The sequence below is a fragment of the Mus caroli genome, unplaced genomic scaffold (assembly GCF_978045245.1).
Source record: "Mus caroli unplaced genomic scaffold, Mus_caroli_1 scaffold_9, whole genome shotgun sequence".
In the NCBI taxonomy this organism is placed as follows: Eukaryota; Metazoa; Chordata; class Mammalia; order Rodentia; family Muridae; genus Mus; species Mus caroli.
The window spans coordinates 116,059,520-116,079,935 of record NW_028227264.1 but is presented as its reverse complement, the minus strand read 5'-3'; the positions used below and the strand labels follow the sequence as shown (position 1 = coordinate 116,079,935).

At 43.3% G+C, this 20,416-nt stretch overlaps 1 protein-coding gene across 2 annotated transcripts in view; it reads right to left on the bottom strand.

Annotated features, from left to right (window-relative positions):
• Positions 1–3,164: 3,164 nt before the first annotated feature.
• Positions 3,165–20,416, bottom strand: part of Ptprb (protein tyrosine phosphatase receptor type B) — a 112,700-nt gene continuing 95,448 nt past the window's right edge. For both annotated transcript variants that reach the window (XM_029482951.2, XM_021173460.3), the window contains 3 exons: positions 19,644–19,779; positions 11,676–11,796; positions 3,165–8,783 (listed from right to left, as the gene is read on the bottom strand). In XM_029482951.2, coding sequence (XP_029338811.1) covers positions 8,761–8,783; positions 11,676–11,796; positions 19,644–19,779 — 280 coding nt within the window. In that variant the 3' untranslated portion in view covers positions 3,165–8,760. The remainder of the gene's footprint in view (positions 8,784–11,675; positions 11,797–19,643; positions 19,780–20,416) is intronic.

Sequence of the window (20,416 nt, the reverse complement as noted above, 5' to 3'; positions counted from 1 at the left end):
AGCCACAGCAACAGAGGAGAGCAGAGGTCGGCGCGAGAGGGGCTTGGCGTATTCTGCGTGGTGGTGACAGTTCCCGGAGGAGTAAGAGGAAGGCACAAGGTGACCACCGGCTGTCTTAATAAATACCGTTCCTTCTGTTCCCCACTTGCCTGCATTGCCTTATTCTTCTTGGGTGTGAGACAGTGAACTTGGACGCTGTGGGGTCGGGGTGTCTTTGGTGATCATTGAGTAAGTAGCTCCCCAAGCTAAGCTGACTAAGAGCTGAGAAAAGTTCTACTCTCAAAGAAACACCTATCACTGCCCTGATGAATTTCACACAACTCCCTCATTGGTTCACTTTTTTTTTTTTTTTTAATTTCCTGAGAGAGACAGGGTTTCTCTGTATCACCCTGGCTGTTGTGGAATGTGCTCTGTAGACCAGGCTGGTCTTAAACTCAGAGACATCAGCCTTTGCCACTCATTGATGGGATTGGAGGCGTGTATCGCTGTCTTGCACTGGGGTAGGAGAGACGGGAAACATATTTTAGTGCCATCTCTTTGGTAAAGACTACCAAGTGTCTTTCTGGGGTCAAGAGCTCTGGGAGCACTCAGAAAAGTAAATGTATATTAAGATAATGGGCACAAACATCCTTGCGTTATTATACTCATTAAAAGAAATGTGCACAATACGTGTTGGCAACAAGAAAGTGGGTCATGGGAAAGACTGTATGCATAAAGACGATTGCAGTACGGCCTTGCAGCAGGAAAGAGATCACACTCACCTCGGTTCTAAGAAACAGATGTACGATGAGTATCCCAGGAACAGGGTCAGTGGCTGAAAATGTGTGGAGAGGCATCAGAGGTCAAGAGAGGGGCTGGAGAGTTGGCTCTGCTTATAAGAGCATACACTGTCTTGAAGGAAGGCACAGGTTTGATTCCCACCATCCGAGTAACAGCTCACAAACATCCATTACTCCAGTTCAGGGAATCAGATACCCTCTTCTGGTCTCCGTGGGCACTAGGCATGCCCTCGGTGAGCAGACATATATTCAAGCAAAACACTCATAGACATAAAATACAACGCAAATAAATCTAAGTAAAGAGTCCTCTTAAAAAGGAGGTCAAGGCCAATGGAGGAGTTAGGGGAAGATCTGAAGAAGTTGAAGGGGTTTGCAACCCCATAGGAAGAGCAACAGTATCAACCAACCAAGAAGGGGGATAACATTTTAAGTGTAAATAAATAAAATAACCAATAAAAAATTAAAAAAAGAAGGTCGAGGGAATGAATTCTTGCTCGATGAAGGTGAGAAGATTCTGAGAATGACTATCTATCGCAGTTGGGAGATTTTTGGTCAATGAATTGACGAAGAGGGAGTTCCAAGGTCAGGCTCAATCAAACAGATGATTCTGAAACCTGACTGAGGTTTTGATCAAAGGAGAGAGCTTTTGTCACAGGAAGTTCCAGGAAAGGCCAAGCTCAGCTACATCAACACGTCTCTGCCATCACAGTCCTACTTCCCTCGGGAAGGACCAGAGTGAAGTCAAGAGTAATGGAGTCTGACTTGGGCCTGCTGTCTTCTATGCTGAGGAAGTCCTTGTTCATTTCTCTACTGCAGAACTATTTCAAGGTTCTCGTCCTCCAGCTAAAGCCCTGACCGTTAATTATCACCCATCTGTTACAAATGCTCCTTTTACAGGCAACATCTAAACCCTCTACTGGATTCTGGATGGCTTATTATACTTAGCTTAGATAAACTTTACAACATGTTATGTTAGGAAAACATTTCTAGCTGGGCATTCCTCATAGCACTGGGGGGAGGCTGAGTTGGGTGCCAAAGGCTTGAGACCAGTTTGGGCTAGTCTTTCTTATTCAACATTGTTTTATCTATAAGATTGTGTTATTGTGTTGAGTTTTGTTAAGGTGTGACTTTAAAATTCAGGGGCCAGAGATAGCTCAGGGGCGAAAAGAGCTTGTTGATTATCCAGGGGAACTGAATTTGGATCTCAGCAAGCCATGGTGAGTGGCATGCAATTGCTTGCAACTCAAGATTCCCAACAAAGCAATCCTCCTGTCTTAGGCTACATGCTACTCTTTGTGTGTGTCTGTGTGCACATGTGTGTGTGTCTGTGTGTTCATGTGTCTGTGTGTGCATGTGTGTATGTTCATGTGTATGTATGTGTGTATATGTATGTGTATATGTATATATGTATGTGTATGTACATGTATGTGTGTGTATATATATGCATATATATGTGTGTATATACATATATATATATGTATATATATAAAATGTTTGGGGGGGGTACAGGAGTATCATGGTGTGCATTTGGAGATCAGAGAGCAACTTTTAGGAACTGGCTCTCTTCTACCATATGGATTCTGGGACTCAAACACAGGTCATCAGCAAATGGCGTTACTTGCTAAGCCGTCCAACTCTTTTGTCACAGTCTTCTTTTTAAAGAACAAATTCCATCAAACAGACCCTTTAGAGAAAAAACAAGTAGTCCTACCTCATTTAACAAAGTGAATTCATTTGAGCCTAGAAACTTCTTACAAGGATTGCTTTAAGTCTCAAGTGTGAACCTGTTGTGATACTTTTTAAAAGTAAAGAGTTTTGGAGTAAGATGTTACAGAAAAATAACAACACAAACCGAAACAATAGAGAGAGTGAAAAAAACAAAACAAGTAACTTCAGGAGTTGTGAAGGACACTGATCTTTCAACTGAAATGACAAAGAAAACTCATAATTCTAGAGGTGACACAGCAGCTCTTTCGAAAACATCACACTATCCAGTGATGGGTGGAGTCTCTGAAGTGCTCCCAGCCATCCCGACAGCCCAGACCTCTGAGAACACACCATCCATCCATCCATCCATCCATCCATCCATCCATCCATTGCTGCTAGTCATAGATGGCATTTGTGGTTACTAACGAACTACAGAAGTGAAAAAAAACATTCAGGCAGCAACAGACAACTGCAGAGTCTACCACGTGTTCACAGTGTCCTAGAAAACCATGGCCCCACCACAGGACCTCAGGTGAAGACAGCGTGGTCGTCATAATAGTCCGGAAGGTTTGGTCTGTGTGTGTGTGTGTTTAATTTAAAAACAGTCACTTATGACCTTTTTGGGGGGATGATGCAAAATGATAAGCAAGAAACGTTCAAGTAGATGACAGGACACTCTTTCAATGAGCAGCAGTTTTATTTCTACATTGGTGAGGGTTTGTGCAAGATTCCAATAGGTTTCCTTTAACCATGGTTACATATCTGAAAATATATTAAGCACATACATTATTTAAATAGAAAGATTGATGAGGTTCTTTGTTCAAACAATGCTGGTTACAATGCAATCGTGTGGATAGATGCTGTAGTGTGAAAAAAAAATTCATTTACTGCCATTTTACTAGATTTGCAGAGAACGTAAATGATTTTGAAACCAGGAAAGTGCTCTATTATAGAACATAACAGGTTCAGTTGCTGGGTTTATTTACATGATCTATTACCCTTCACACACGCGACAGAGCAGCTAAACACCCCTCTGTGGACTTCAGAATTAGTAGGTACAATCAAACATCCAAAGCACACAGCCAGAAGCAACTTCTGCTCTAAACCGTGCATGCAGGGTATGTGAACCGTGCACTGTTCTCTATGGGATGGAAGGTAAGCAAGAGAGATTTGCTCTTTGTTCTTGGAGAACTGATCCTCACAGACAACGGCCAAGATGAAGTGCTCTTTAAGCGGGGACCTTGTGGTCTCTCTTGTCCGTGTGGCTGAGGCCAGAAGACTCTGACCTCTGACCTCTGGTGTAGACCTTCCCACCAACTGGCAGATGGAGGCTGATGGATTTCTAAAGCCACAATCACACGGGCTCCTTTCTCAAGGCATATTTACACGCACAGCTCCTAAAACACATCTCAGACTTAATGGAAATGCTTACTTGCCTTAGGGTGAGGATGGCATTTTTTTTTTTTAAAGAAAATTACTTGAGGCAGAGAACAACCCAAACGAACCCTTCTTGAAACTGCTCTGAGAGGAGACACGTAACATTTCTCTGACACTATTTACAGTTCTGAACAACTTTCTTTGGTGTCTTACGTAAGATCATGTGCATTATTGGCATATAGGTTAAAAAATAATCTTTGGCATATCTTTCAATAGATCTTTTATATCTTCATTATGTACACTTCTATTTAGGGGAAGCATTCGCCAACAATGTCTTTACTTAATGAATACTATCTATATAGACAATTCTTAAAAAAATAAAATGCATGTGGTTATTCCAAGGAAGCCACCTTCAGTCAAGTACTTTCAGCCGGAAGTGTTTTCAGTGCTATACACAGTTTTAGAAGAGACCAGAATTTTTGCTGTTATTGTGGCTGCATCAAATGGCACCCTGAGTTTTAACCGAAATGGCCAAATACTGTATCCTATACAGTTATCCTACACTATAAGACTCTAAGGTGCTGTGTCTGCAGTGACAAGCCCTGTAAACTTAGTCACACACCTGGTTAATTCAAAAGCCAAGGGAGCCTGTCCAATGGTTGAATCAGCTAGATAGCCTGACCCTCCGTGGTCACGGTGAATCCCATCAACAGTCACACCAGTCAGAGGTCCTTTACCTGAAATGATTTCCACCAGAATCTGATTTTAAAATAAATTTGGAATATTTGAATAAATACGAGTCTTGAAGGTGAATCCCAAGTCTAAACATGAAGTTCATTTCAGTCTCTCATGTACCTTGTGCACATGGCTGACGGTAAGTTTACATGGTAGTTTTGAATGGATCTGTGTTTTCTTAGAGATTGCACGAGGCCAGCCATAGAACTTACCATGGAGTCAAGTCAGTGCTCAAGTCAAGTCTTGCACTTGGGAGCATTTTGAGTTTCAGATTTGGGGGTTCGGGATGCTCAATCTACCTGTCCTAATAGAAATACATGATGAGATGTTCAAAAACCGTCCCAAGAAGGAAGACGGGGCAGTCTGCCTTCCCGATGTCTGCCTTGGTGGTCTCTTCTCCAGCGGTTTCCTTCCTCTCATCATTTCACTTCCTCTCCGCAGCCGTGACCCAGCTTCCTTTGCCGTGAAAGATTTCTTTGAACACGGAACTTCTCAAGCTTGGATTAGCGATCGTTGGAGTGGTAACGGGGATTCAGGCAGGTGTGTGACACTTCCGCTTCCGCCGGACTCCTCGGGGATGGGAGCTTACTCTCCGCGACAGCTCATGCCTCCTTACATCAATCACATTCCCCCCAGTGAAACAGAACTCAGAAAACCTCCGAATTGTTTCTACAAACAAGCTGCTACAGTTTATTACTTACTCAGCTTGGCATGGTCAGGTTTGGTCAGGGCAGCTTGTGTGAACAAAAATTCTAGAGTGTTTCATGGCTGGGGCTCCGAGGCAAATATCTAGTAACTTTAGGATTCAACCTTCCAAAATGCCCATAAACTAAACTGAACAAGAATTTATTACATGACAGATCTTTCTTTCTCTCTCTCTTTCTTCCTTCCTTCTTTTTGTGAGGGGATCAGAAAGTGTTTAATATAAGGAGTTAGAGCCTTAACACGGAGCTAAGAGAAGCACTGTAAAGTGGATCATGAGCGTCCTATTTTTGTATTGCTGGACATCTGTTAAAACGTTTCACATTATTTTCTCATATCATTTTGGGCTTTCCTCCAAGAGGTAATAACAAAATTAATTACAGAGCCTCCTAAATATAACTGACCCCAAATTGCTATGTTGTTGCCGTTTCAATGTTGAAAAATTAAGTCTTAATCACTCCTGTACGGTGTTGAGGTTATGAGATGCTAGCAGTGGGTGGAAGATGAGATGAATAGAAGATAAAGGCACATTCATTCGCCCAGCACAGTGAGCCATTCGCCAGGAAGCAGCAGCAAGCAAGGGGAGGGTGGAAGGCCGGGCACTAAAGGGTGGAAGTTCCTCAAGATGAATGTTTGCAAGCCCAGACAGGGAGAGAGATGCATCTTTGAACAATCTGATTCAAGAGTGGGAAAGTTGGCAGCTTTCCAGAGCAACGCAGACTTGCAATGTGAAATTGATTTAATCTGAAAGATTGGAGGAGTTAATTATAAGGAACCTGGGTAAATAATTATTAAGATGCAAAACAGACTCTCTCAAAAGTCTGAGAGCCTTGAAGTACTTGAAAGCTTTAGTGAGTACAGAACTGCTCTCAGGTGCAGACAGGATGTCCCACACGGCAGGAAGTGGAGTGTTTATCGAGGCACAGCCATGTGAAGCAATTAAGGGGAGATGCACCCAACAGAAGGAAGAGCCAAAGAAACCGTTCTTTCTTTTTCTCCTTGCTTATTTTGTGGTACCTGAGACTAAACCCAGGGCCTCCCACGTGCCTGGCAAGCATCCTATCGGTAGTTACATTTTCAGTCCGGCTCTCTGCTAAATTCGATGGGTAGATCAACTAGATTTGTATTAGATCTTTTCAAGAGAGAAATTACACAGAAGTATTTGTTGCTAAGGGGGCTTTAAAACTTGTATAGAGGAGGGATTAGTGTTCCCTGGAATAGAGAGCAAGAATGCATGCTGTCCCTGGGCTGCATGGCTGTGCTCATTTCTGTAACTCTGACTTCACCAGAGATGCTTTGAGAGGTGTGAGTGTGAGTTATGGCTACAGACATGCAGGGGCTTTGTGGTGGTAGTCCCTGTGTGTGCAATTAACTGCTTTCTCTTCTGCATCTAGTGACTTGCCATAGAAACAGCTCCAGCCCTTGCTGGCAGGTGCCTCAAGGAAGGCATCACTCTGGTCTCCTGCTCTCACCCAGACCCTCTTCCACTTCCTATTGAAAACAATAAAAACGTTAATTTCACTGCGCCTTGTTTCTCTCCTTGAGGACACAGAGAAACAGATTTTGGAACAGGGCCCAACAGGTTCCAGGCCCTTGCTGGAACTTTTCTCAAAAATGGACTTCCTTTTCCAGGTTATCAGCATGCTTCGCACCAAGCAACATCATTTTACAACTCTACTCACTCCCCTTTCTTTTCTCTTCTCAGAGGGAGAGACAGACACACAAGCTTGTTACCTCTGAGCTGCTCCCTCGACCTAGCTTATTTTCTTTTTCCTCTAAGAAAACCATTCCTAACACACAACACACCCACACCATGCCTGGCCTCCATTTTCTCCCTAGTTACCATTATATACTTACACCTCTCCTCTTTTTCCTGTTCCCAAGATCTGCCATGTTTCTGGCCGCATGGCCAGAGCTGCTCAGTATCATTGTCATGAGGGCACAGAGCACAGGGACATCGGGAGAACTCTGAATGTTGTTCACAGGGATCCTTAGGACACAGCTCCTGTGTTTCTATAAACTGCGAACACTCCCTAAAAACACTTCCAGGCTGGGTGTGGAGTTATGTAATTATCTGTATCACACGATATTTACAAACTAAGGTTACAATGATAAACACCTATACAATAGGTATCCTTAATTATTTTCAATTGTTATGCCAATTATATCCATTTTAGTGTGGGAATTTATGATACGTGGCAAGAATGCCTATGTTCGAGAGAAGCTGCTGTTTCTGGAAATGAAGCTCTGAGGTCAGCAAATGTGACGTCACACTCAGGCACCCACAGGACTCTCTCTAGACCTTCCTCAGGAAACATCTACGAATCAGACCTTGGTCTGGCCAATGTCCACTCTCAGAGTCACTTGGAATTATTTATAGTCAAATAAAACATAAATCTTAATGATAAAATTGGTAGGGTGCGTGGTGTCGCGTACAGTAGTAAACCAAGCTTCAGGTGAGTACTTGTAGCATTTTAACTGCATCAACTTACTTAGAAAGAGCATTTGAAGGGTTTTTAGACTAAGGAGAGCCGGTGTGTGTGTGTGTGTGTGTGTGTGTGTGTGTTACCACCACTCTTTAACTCATTATATATGATGTAGGTATTTCTATGGACATGTTGGCATCCCATGCTTTCTCTGATCAGGAACATCACCTGCCACTGTAACTCTTTCCAGGGGAGAACCAGCTGGGACTGCTGCAGGTGGCCTGCTGCTGTGTGCTGGAGGTTCCTCATCCCTCTTAGTATTGCTGGCTATGGGACCCCTTAACCCCATGGTCACTGCAAGCTTCAAGTTGACCATGGCTTGGGACCCTGGGAGGAGTCAGACAAAAAGCTTCTAGCTTAGACAACAGCAAGCTCAGGTTTGGTGCTGTCGAATCCTCCTTTTAATTCACTTCATTTATTTTTAATTTCTTGGCATATGGCCTACCACAAAGGTTTGGCCACAGCCCTAATCTTTTTTGACTATTATACTCCTTAGATCCCAGGGTTCATTCATAAGAAAGCAGCTCAACATAGCTAGCCTCATGGTATGTTCTCTTCAGCTCTGACGTTCGCTTACCCAGTGACTATTAGGACAGGTAAGAAACACCCCCAGGAACTGTCCTTGCGACTTCCTCTACACACATTTCACCCGTGGCCCTGTCATACAGGCTGAATGGGTCTATGTACAACAAGCCATGAACACTTTAGTGTGGAAAAATAGTATTATATAAAGCTTAATTTTAAACATTATGAAAAATACATATTTACAGGAGAAACTACAAAATACAAGTATGTACAATAATATCTGTTACCTTTAAATTACATAAATTCTTTAACATTCTCCAGATTAATAAATTATACATAGTATCAACAGAAATGGCTGGCACCCCTACAGGGCATGAAGCAAGGTTTTGTTTTTGTTTTTAAAGTCACACAGTGAAAAACTTTTATCCAGGGGATCTTGAGGTGAATTCTTAACGTCTTGAGTAGATTGCATCTGGAAACAAAGATGGTATGGTTAGAAACTGTAGAGCAGTTTTCAACCCGTGGGTCGCATTCCCTTTTACAAAGGGTTGCATATCAGATATCCTACGTATCAGATACTTACATTATGATTCAAAACAATAGCTAAACTACAGTTATGGAGTAGCAATGGAAATGTTATGGTTGGGGGCCACCACAACGTGAAGAGCTGTATATGAAAGGGTCAGAGCATCAGGAAGACTGAGAACAGCTGCTGTAGAGAGACTGCCTCCACTGTCCTACTTCTGAGATGTATACATGGAAGAGACTGCTGGATATCCCCAAAGTGATTTAGGATATCACTAAGCTCTTTAGGATAGAGCATCACTATGGAGCTAGCCCATCCTCTTTAGAAAGGCAGATTCCTGGACTTGGGAGGGACTCCTGTGGCCCATGCCTTGCCTCTGAGTTCCAGGGGCAGGCCAAGGCCAGGACACACAGTACTCTGCCTGAGGAGACGGAGATTATGAACTCCGGGCAGCCTCAGCTACGATCTGACTCCTAGCCTTTAGGATAGTAGTTATACCTCAAGCCCACAGTTAACTTCTTCTAGGCACACCCAAGCTTAGTTTTTCAAAGATTCTCAAACAAGTTAACACAAGACAAAGAACGCTTTAAGATCGACCCCACCATCCTCCACCATCCGGGAGTTTCTTAAAAGAGGCTGACAAGCAAAAATCTTAATTTACTTCCCAGATAAATTAGGGGGTAATTATTTACAACACAAAAGATTATCTGATTTGCAGAGCACTCCTCTCAACTGGCTCTCCTTGGGTTCTTTACAGCTCACTGAACAATAACAAGCTGGCTGGGTGGGCAGGAACTAAACTCTTGTTAGCTAAACAGCACTGATGCACTGAGAAGGCAGGTCTGAGCTGTGTCTGTTAAAGTGTGAGCAGAACACACAGGTCCTGAGCAAGGATCTGAGGCCTATGATAGCCCTTCCCAGCCTGGGTGGTACCTTTGGCCTCATTCCTGCACCAGAGGCAGGAATCTTCTTCTTGCCAGTTAATTATTGCTTGACAAAAGCAAGCACACCTCAAGAAGTTTGTACATTTTTTTTTAACTTCTGAATTGTAAAAAAAAAAAAAAATCTGAAAAATGTTACATACTTGTTCTAGAAGATTTATAAAACGGCCGAAAAAACATCACGGGGTCAGAGAGATCAATTTGACTGGCAGACCTCCTCCCCTTTATTTTTTTCCCCTCTATACATAATGCTTCTGTCTGGTTTCACATTCTGCATTTCTTAACTTGCCCTGCCTTGGTTAAGTTACAGTTCGTCACTCGGTGGATATTTGGTCTCTGCTGTAATGTGGTGGGGCCTTGGAGGAGTGGGCCAAGTGGGAGGTGACAGGATCACTGCTGAGAGGTTAGAGTTGGACTCTCGGAGTGGGTTAGGTTTCACAGACATGAACTAGCTTCCACAGGATAGGTTGTTATGAGAGAACAAGTGTGATTCACTCAGCTATTGCTTTCTCTCTCTCCACATGATCTCATCTGATCTAACAGGCTGCTGGGACCCATCAGAGGCCAAATGAGTAAAGTCAGCCCACCCTGGGGCTCCTTTCCTTTTTTTCTTTTCCTTTTGTGGTGTGAGCTCTACCATTGAGCTACACCCCTACCCCAAATCCCTTGTCTTTATAATGATCTAGTCTCAAGTGTTTTGTGACAGCAACCAAGATAAAATTCTTTACCAGGGGATCCATACTTATGATGTCATCCTCAAAAATATTCTGGAGCCAGGTAGGGTGGCATGCGTCTCTAGTCTTGCTAACGGCAAGGCTGAGGTGGAAGGAAGGGATGCTCCAGCCAAGGCCAACCTAGGCAGTATAGCCTTTACCTCAAATGGCAAAAGAGTCCATTCTTAATGGCTCCACTGTATTAGTATCAGTGAGTGTGCTCTGGCATAGCTAGCCCCTGCTATGACTTGAATATAGCTTCTGTTTCAAGGGTCCATTATAGTCGAATGCTTGGTCTGCCAGGTGACAGGGTTAGACAATGCCGTAGTGAACCCTTTGGAAGACGAAGAGTCCTCAGAGGAAGCTCTCGTAGGGTAATGCAGTCTTGCCTCTCTCTGTTATCTCTTCTTCTGGTTGGAGATGTGACCTTGCCCTGCACTCCTGGGATTCCTATCCACCATTCTCTGTGAAGTCACCGGGGCTGAGCCAACACAAGCTCCATGCTCTTGAACCTCAACAGGGTAAGCTAAACGCGTTTTCTGCTTTATGATGCCAGCCACCTCAAGGATTTTGCTGTGACAATGCCAAACTGACTGTATAGTGCTCTATGGCAGTACTGAATTTTATTCCAACTTGCAACTGAAAAGGCTTTATGCACAAAGTATATTCTGTGTACTTAAGATAATAGGAAGACTACTTGGTCACAGACACGAATGCATCAAAGCCACCGAAACCCTGACTGCCAAATTCTTCTCACTATCAGTTTTGCAATTTGAACTCTCAATTACGGTTTTAGTGTAGTCTCCCACGGTGATCAGTGCTATCTCTTAGAAAAGCAATATTAGGGAAAGCCTTTTGCAGAGAGTATGCTGGGCTAGGCAGGCAGACGGTTGAGACGGGCTACTGTGGGTGTGGCTCATCATCAGAGCATCTGCCTTCCTCGTGGGAGCCATTGGCTACCAGGCCAGCACTGCAAAAAAGTATTGACAACTGTTTAACTATGGGACTCCTCTCCATCCTGCCTCTCCTCTCTGCTGCTACTTTCGGGGGTGTCTTTCTGGTAGAAGAAGGAATGGGAGGCTTGTGCTGGAGCAGCATTGAGCCTGTACTAGTTTCCAGAGTGAATGCCTTGTAGGAAATGCACCTACAGACAACAACGTGGAAGCCGGTGAGTGAGGCCTTACCTCTGTGATACTCTGGATTCACATTCTCATAAATCGGAAACAGGGGGTTCTCTTGCTCGTTCCGCAGTTTCTTCGCTCTGAGGACGTCTCTCACACACTGATGCAGATACACATATTGACACTGTGGGGAGTCAGAAATCACATCAGAGAAAGACATCTTCCAGCAGAAGAAAGACAAGAGGCTTGTCTTAGTCAGGGTTTCTATTGCTGTGATGAAACACCATGGCTAAGAAGCAAGTTGGGGAGGAAAGGGTTTGTTCAGCTCACACTTCCATGTTGCTGTTCATCACTAAAGGAAGTCAGGACAGGAACTCAAGCAAGTCAGGAAGCAGGAGATGATGCAGAGGCCATGGAGGGATGCTGTTATGGATTGCTTCCCGTGGCTTGCTTAGCCTGCTTTCAAATAGAACCCAGGACCATCAGTCCAGGGATAGCACCACCCGACATGGGCTGGGCCCTCCCTGATAGATCATTAATTAAGAAAATGCTTTACAACTGGATCTCACGGAGGTGTTTCCTTAACTAAGGCTCCTTTCTCTAACAAATCTAGCTTGGGTCAAGTTGACATACAGAACCAGCCAGTGCAGGACTGTCACAAAACACCCACAATTGTTGGGATTTTGTATTATTATAATCTCTTTTTCTGTGTTTTTTTTTTTTTTCTTCTCTCTTTTGTTCAAACAGGGTCTTCTTTTGTACCGAGCTGGCTGGGACTTCCCTGGGGAGCCTGGCTTTTTAATCCAAATTCAGGTCCTTACACTTGTACTGCAAGCACTCGACTGTCTGAACCATCTCCTTGGCTCCTGTCCACTCTCTTTCAGTGACAGACATCTCTACGTATGTGCTGTGAGTACCTGGAACTATGTCTCACACACAATGGGTCCTTCACAAACCAGGCACAAGGATGAATGTAAACATTTAGCTATGCCCTTTACATAAGCTATCTTAGGAGCGCAACACCCTTGTGAAGCAGATGCAGCCATAAAACAAACTGAGATCCAGAGTTCATTGGCTCTGCCAAATTTTCATGGCCAGGAATTGTGTCCCTTGGATTTGATGCTAGAGGTATGACCTCCCAAGTTCAGTTCTCAGTATATCGATTTATTTTCTTATGAGGAATCCATCTCACTGCACACCCATTCCTCTTATGTGCCCCCTTCTATTTCAGATACGGTGGGAAAAGAAAGTGTGTACAATTAACCCACTGATTGCCACAGCTCCGAACATAAGCTCATTGTCTAGGTCTCTGTCCTCTTAGCGTCTGAGTCTGAAATGTGGAAGAACCTCAAAGTTGTGGGTGGAGGTCTGAGACCGACATAGAGTTACTTAAAGAGGACAGGCCCTCAGGCTAGCCACCTGGGGATTGACTATTTTAGAAAAAAAAAAAAAGTACAGGAGGGTGGACTGGAGAGATGGCTCAGCGGTTAAGAGCTGCTCTTCTAGAGGTTCTGAGTTCAATTCCCAGCAACCACATGGTGGCTCACAACCATCTGTAATGGGATCTGGTGCCTTCTGGTATGACTGAAGACAGTGGCAATGTACTCATTAAATTAAAATATATATATATATATATATATATATATATATATATATATGAGGATAAAGTGCCCTGGTGACTATAAAGACATCACAAAGATTCCATTCATGATAGAGTCTTGGCCACAGGTCAACCAAACTTATGAACAGGGTTCCCTTCCTTTCTACCAAGGGGTGGGAGGCCTGTTTTCTGTAGTGTCTGGCCTTATGCTTGTTAGCACGATACAGACATTGATGGAAACCAGGAAGTAAGAAGGCCGGGAGGAATGTCCGCCATTCCAGGGAGACTGGCTTTCTTCCCACACACTGAGAAAGTGGAGAAGCATCTTAGAGTCTGTTTCCCCCTCAACACAAGGAACCCAAGTTCTTCTCTCTAGATAATATTCTCTGTCCATTCAAGGTATTAGACTTGGTACCAGTACCAGGTAGATGGATACTGAGTACTCTTGCTGGACTGTGTGTCTAAGATGATCCCCATCACTGAGTTTATAGGGTTTTAAAGGTTTGAGATACAATATGGAAATAAAAGTCTCCCCTCACTAATACTTTTTCAAAGTGAACAGTTCTTGTTTTTACGGGTGGCACTAGACAGCATTCCTGATTGGAAACTGGCCTGGTATTCTACTAATGGGACTTTAGAAAGTGTGTCTTAGAAAGTCACTAGATTTGAACTTTTATTTTTTTAGTTTTCTGGAGAGTCTCACATAGATCAGGCCAGCCTTGAACTTGCTACATAGCCAGGGCTGGCCTGGAACTTCCAGTCTTCCAGCTTTAGCTCCCAAGTGCTGGGAACACAAGTCAGTTTTATTCCAAATCAGAGAATGACCTCAGGGCTTTTTGCATGGTGGGCAAGCAGTCTACCAACTGAGCTACCTCCTTAGTCCTTCTCTGCTTTTGATCTTTTGTGGGGCTAGGGGTTGAACTTAGGGCCTTACACATACTAGGTAAGAGCTCTACCACTGAACTGTAGTATCAGCTAGGTTAGGACATAAAACAACAACAAAAGTGGAACAAACACGAACAAGCAAGCAAACAAACAAAACCCAATCATAAGCAAGGCTTACTCCAGTATTAAGAACTGTTAGAGCTATTATTTGGGGTGTGTGTGTGTGTGTGTGTGTGTATCTCACAGATGGTACTTGGTTTTATCTCACCTTGAGAAGTGACTGATTATTATTACGTGTGTGCGCATGTCTGCTTGAGCTTAATGTGCGCCATGAACGTGCAGGAGCCCTTGGAGGTCAGAAGATGTGGGGGTGGGGTGGGGGGTGGGGCTGATTCCCTGCGGCTGGAGTTCCAGGGTGTAATCCGCATGGGGCTGAGAACCAAATTTGAATCTTCTGAAGGAGCAGTAAGCACATGTAACTGCTGAGCCACCTCCCACCCCCTCATGATTCCTACTTTTTAATTAAATTGCTTGTGGATGGAAGAGGTAAGCTGCCAATGAACTCTGTTATACCCAGGCCATAGCTTAGTAATAAATTGTTCAACAGTGATCCACCACGGGCTTTGAAACTAATTACTTCCTATTAATTTGCCTTGTCTTAAATATCAACTTTTCTTTTCCCAATAGGATGCCCCCTTCAAACACTGATTCCTTCTATAATCATCAAGTTGCTGCTGTACCCCTATTTAGTTCTTTTTTTGTTTTGTTTTGTTTTTTGTTTTTGAGACAGGGTTTCTCTGTATAGCCCTGGCTGTCCTGGAACTCACTTTGTAGACCAGGCTAGCCTCGAACTCAGAAATCTGCCTGCCTCTGCCTCCCGAGTCTTGGGATTAAAGGCGTGCACCACCATGCCCGGCTCCCATTTAGTTCTTAATGCAAAAAAAAGTTAAGCCCAACTCACAGAAAATTTGTTTTTTTCTAATGGGGAAGTGTTGGCTGAGTGCAAACATACGCCATTGCATTTAATTCTACCAATCTTTGTAGTGTTGTATAGGATTTATGATATTACATGTATAGCCATTTGGTTCATGGTTCCCGAGAACATAGTTTAGCGGAAGGACAAGCATGCGATCAAATACCTAGAAGGTGATAAACTAGACTTGTTTATAAAGGTTTATGCAGGACAGGAAATGCTTGAGATCATTTGGAGGAAGAAAATATCAACCTAGGGAGAGAGGGTGAAAGTGAGTCAGGAGTCCAGTGTGGCTAAAATATGGGTTGGTGTGTCATGGGTGATTTTCAGGATTGTCTCTTAAATGAAAGCCAAGACACTACATCCCATAATGTCCCAGTGCCTCCTTCTCATGAGAGCAGTTACCGTGCCTGACAATATTACTGTTTGTTCTCAGAAAGGAGGAGCTTTGGTCCATAGAGGCTGCCTCTGCCCAGAAAGGCTGACAGTGGTGGTTAGAACAGAGGCCCTTGCTTGGGGCCAGTGTTTAACTCCAAGAGTTTGAACAGGCTCATGGAAGTGGTGCATAGCCTAAGTTGTATCTGAAAGTAGCCAGGAGCCTAGATACACACACATGCACACAGCTGAAGAGTACTTACAGTGTGTTAGATATTTCTTCCCCAATTTACAAATTAATTACAGTCTGAGTTTGTGGAAGTGAGACGGAAATAAAACACTGGAGCCGGCTTTTTAGCGACCTAATTGTAGGGTGTCTGCTCATTTGTAGAATAGATTTCAAAAACTCATACAGAGACAGAAAAGTTTCTGAGTCCCACGGCCTCATCCCTCTGGGGTAGGGGGGGGATGAGAGTTAAGATAGGGGTGATGAGCTGAGTGTGGTGGCGCATGCCTTCAGTCCCAGCACTTGGGAGGCAGAGACAGGAGGATCTCTGTGGGTTTCAGGCCAGCCTGGTCCACAAAGTGAGTTCAAGATAGCCAAGGCTATTATGTAGTGAAACTCTGATTCAAAAAAACAAAACAAAACAACCCCCCAAAAACAAACAAACAAAAAGTAAACAAAGAAGGGAAAAGGAAGATATGAAGATGTGAGTGGTATCATCCTACCCTCTAAGAGAAATGACAGCCAGCCAGCAGCTATAGAGAAGGCACAGTTACTGGGAAGTCTGGGGGTGAGAGGCTAGGATTCTGCCAGTGAGGTCACCATTGATTTAGTCTAAATTTACCAAGCAATGTGGATGTGATGGCCTGCCTGTCCTATGTTGTGACAAAAGGCGGAGCCCAGCAACAGCCTAGGAGCACCGGGACTATACAAGGACAGCTTAACAAGCCCTTGCTCCAACAGCCAGCTCACCACAAGCACAAGAAGTAGTGGACCACCCCACCACCATGGAAATGGAACAGAGAGCTGGGCTCTCTGACATATAAATGGCACAGAAAACAAGTGGGAAGAAGGATTATTATAGACAGGAGAGGGATAAAGATACTGTAAATGAGTGAAATAAGTAGATTTGGGGCTTTAGGTAAAGATAGATAATTTTTATTATATATATATGTATATATACATATGCATATGTGTATTTATTTATTTATTTATTTATTTATTTATTTATTTATTTATAAAATATAGGTAGGGCCCAGGCATGTTAGTACATACTCAGAAGGCAGAGGCAGGCAGATATCTAGTTCAAGGTCAGCCTGGTCTACCTAAAGACTTGAAGGACAGCCAGGGCTACACGGAGAAACTATGTCTCAAAGACCAAAAACAAACAAACAAACAAACAAATAAAAGTTAAAAAAATAAAAATTAATTAATTAAAAAGATGTGTAGGGCATTTAAATGCTGACTAGGGAACAATTAAAATCATTAAGTGTGATAAAAGGCATGGTGGTCATGATGCTGAAGAGTATCTGTCTACCTACATATACACACATGTATACACACACACACTATATATACACACACACACACATATACATATACACATATATACATACACACATATATATACATATACACATATGCACACATATAATATACACACACATATATACACATATACACACACATATATATACATGCACACACACATATACACATACACACACATATATATATACATACACATACATATATACACATATACACATACATAAATGTTTTATATATATGCACACACATATATACATACACACATATACACATACATATATACAGATTTACTTTATGAGGTCAGAGAATTGGCGTGCGATAGAGATGAGGAAATAACATATTATTTATAGAAGTTGGGGTTTAGGTTCATAGAGATTCATTATTTGATTTTCCTAGTTACTCCCCTGCCTTCATCCCATGGTACTAGTGAACAACCCCATGGTCTTGTGCATATTAGGTTAGCACTCTACCACTAAACCATACATAGCCCAAGTTTTGTAAGTGCTTAAACAATTTCATAACGACACACAGAGAACATGGTAGATAAACTGCTACATTGAATATATTGGTCAGTCATGGTAGCACAAGCATGTGACCTTATTGCTCTGGGGACTAAGGATTACAAGTTCAAGGCTAACCTGGTCTATATAGTGAGGTCTTGTGTCAACAAAACAGAACCCGCACTGGAGATAGCTCCATGGTTGAGAACACTTGCTTTGAAGATCAGGGTTTGGTTTCCAGCACCCATAATGGGTGATACACAACCACCTGTAGCTAGCCTCAGCTGCAGGGGACCCAATGTCATCGTCTGGCCTCTTCTCTTATGTGTTGCATGGATGCCTCAGCTGTCAATTAAAAAGCATATGGCCTATGGTTTAACAGAAAAGGGAGATGGGATACCAGGAGGAGAAAGAATTCTGGGAGAGAAGGAGGTGGGGAGAGGAGACAGAAAAGATGTGAGGAGGTGACGCAGGGTACCTGAGCACAGTCACCAGCCATGTGACAAAATGTAGCACTCGGGAGGCAGAGGCAGGCGGATTTCTGAGTTAGAGGCCAGCCTGGTCTACAGAGTGAGTGCCAGGACAGCCAGGGCTATACAGAGAAACCCTGTCCTGAAAAACAAAAAAAAAAAAAAAAGTAGAATAATCTTTAAAAATATCACCATCTAAACCATTACAGAGAGACAGACAGCAGACAGACAGACACCCCATACACTCAGGGCTAGTAGTACAATTGTGATAGCAGGTTTGATGAGTTGGTACTGTTTACAGGAGAGGCAAGGACACTGGGCTCTTGCCAAGTGTGGCACAGAAGGTGAGCTCTGCGGGATGTTAATGCATGATGCACCAGAAAGAATCCAGGGGACAGAGTGATTTTAGAAGAGTGGGTTCAACAGAGCTCAAAGGGAACCTTGCTGCCGGGTGCTTGTTGCTGGGGGGTGTTGGTTGCGGAGCAGGGATGCTTGTGTGGTTTCCATGGCTATGGTGACTGTACAGTAGTAGCCTGCAGCTAGAACTTTTCTTCCACGGAAAGCTTTTTAGCTTTTTAGGTTTTTTGTCTTTTCCCTCTGAGTTACTTGAACAAAGATGCAGGAAAGCAAATGAGTAGAGAGCCTGAGCTTTGGAAGGTGTCAATGCAGGAATGAGATGTGCCTGGTGTATATGAGGTTTGTGTAGACCTGACTGTAGGGCTGCAGCTCAACAGCTTGGTATCCAGAAAGGTCCAAGCTTGGCTACCTTGTGGCTATGGACTCCCCACCCCCACCCCCAACCTCTACTCCTGCCCAACCAACATAATATTTTTATTAATTATTTGGCAATTTCATATAATATACCTTGGTCACACTCACTTCCCATTCTTCCAGGTACACCCTCCCACCCTTGCTCCACCCCCCCAAAAAAACAAACCAACAACCAACCAAACAACCAACCAAACAACCAACCAAACAACCAACCAACCAAACAAAAATCTACCCAGTGCAATTTGTATTGCCTATATACTCAAGACAGGGTTTCTCTGTGTAGCTTTTGCTGTCCTGGAAGTCAGCATGTAGACCGGCCTGACCTTGAACACCTGCCTCTGTCTCCTGAGTGCTGGGACTAAAGGACTGCATCACCACTGCCCAGTGTGGCTATGGATTTTGTACAAAACATTTTAGCCTCTGGGTCTTAGCTTCCTAGCTTGGAAATGCATACAAATACCATGGGACAGTATCTGTAGAAGGATCTACAAATGTCAAAGGACTTCTCCAAGGGGAACACGTAACCTTCCAGATAAAGAGCCCTTGGTGTATCCAGAGGAGGATGCATGTGGAAGTGGGTGGAGCTAAGGGAGAGAAGAGATGTAGAAGTCTTTATAGGCATGTGCGCTTATCTACCAGGCTGCCTTGAAATGAGTTAAGTGGTCTAGCTAGTTCCCCACGTACAATGCTTTCCCGAGACACTCCATCTTTCTTCCTGTCTACCAAATACATTCTTCCCCAAGTAGCTCAGTGAGGAATATACTTAATGCTGAAGGAAATGAGATTTGCCTCAAAAATATGAAGTCCTAGAAAATATGTATTTTCACTTCTTATCCTGGACAGTTTGGTGGGGGAGCTGTGCGGCGGAGGAGGGACACTAGTATCCACCTCAGAAGTCTTACCTCGGTCTGGACCATGTGAACCCTGTGGAGTCTTAGGTCATGCACTGCCCCATAAATGTCCACGGAGTCCTTAGAGTCCAACTGCTGGAGGATCCGGTCCAGGGCAACGAACGTCCCTGTTCTGCCCACACCAGCGCTGGAGAGAAGAGGAGGGAAGACAGATTCGTTAATTGCTCTTTCAAGACAACATCAGGAGACTGGTCAACTTTCCTCTGTCTCTCAAATTATGGGAGAATACAGACATTGTTTCTTTCCAGACATTCTCTCTCTCAAAGAAAGATAATCCAGAGCCCACGTGATCTGCCTCTTCCCCTCCCTCTTAACCTTCACCCCATTGACATAAGCATTACTCTGACCTTGGTCTATTTCAGGTCCATGCCTATTTTTATAATTTTCCCACATACCTGCAAATCCAAGAGAACATTTTGTACATTTTGGACATTTACTAAGATGCTAAGACACTTTACATATCTTTTTTGCCAAGTTCTCTATCAATATTGTATTGTTTTGAGATTTATCCATTTGTGATATAGAACTAATTTCATCTCTCTTTTTCTCTCCTTTGCTGCTTCTTTGTTTCTTTTTTCTTAAGTCTTTTCTATATTTTCTTTTTCTTTTCCACTGTTTGCTTGCTTAAAAACAAAAAAACAAAAAACAAAAAACCCAAAAAAAACAAAAACAAAAAAAACAACCTGAGAACGTTCTTGCCACATACTCTTGATCTTTTCTGCCGGGTATTGCATTCACAGGTACATGCATCTATGCTTGGCTTA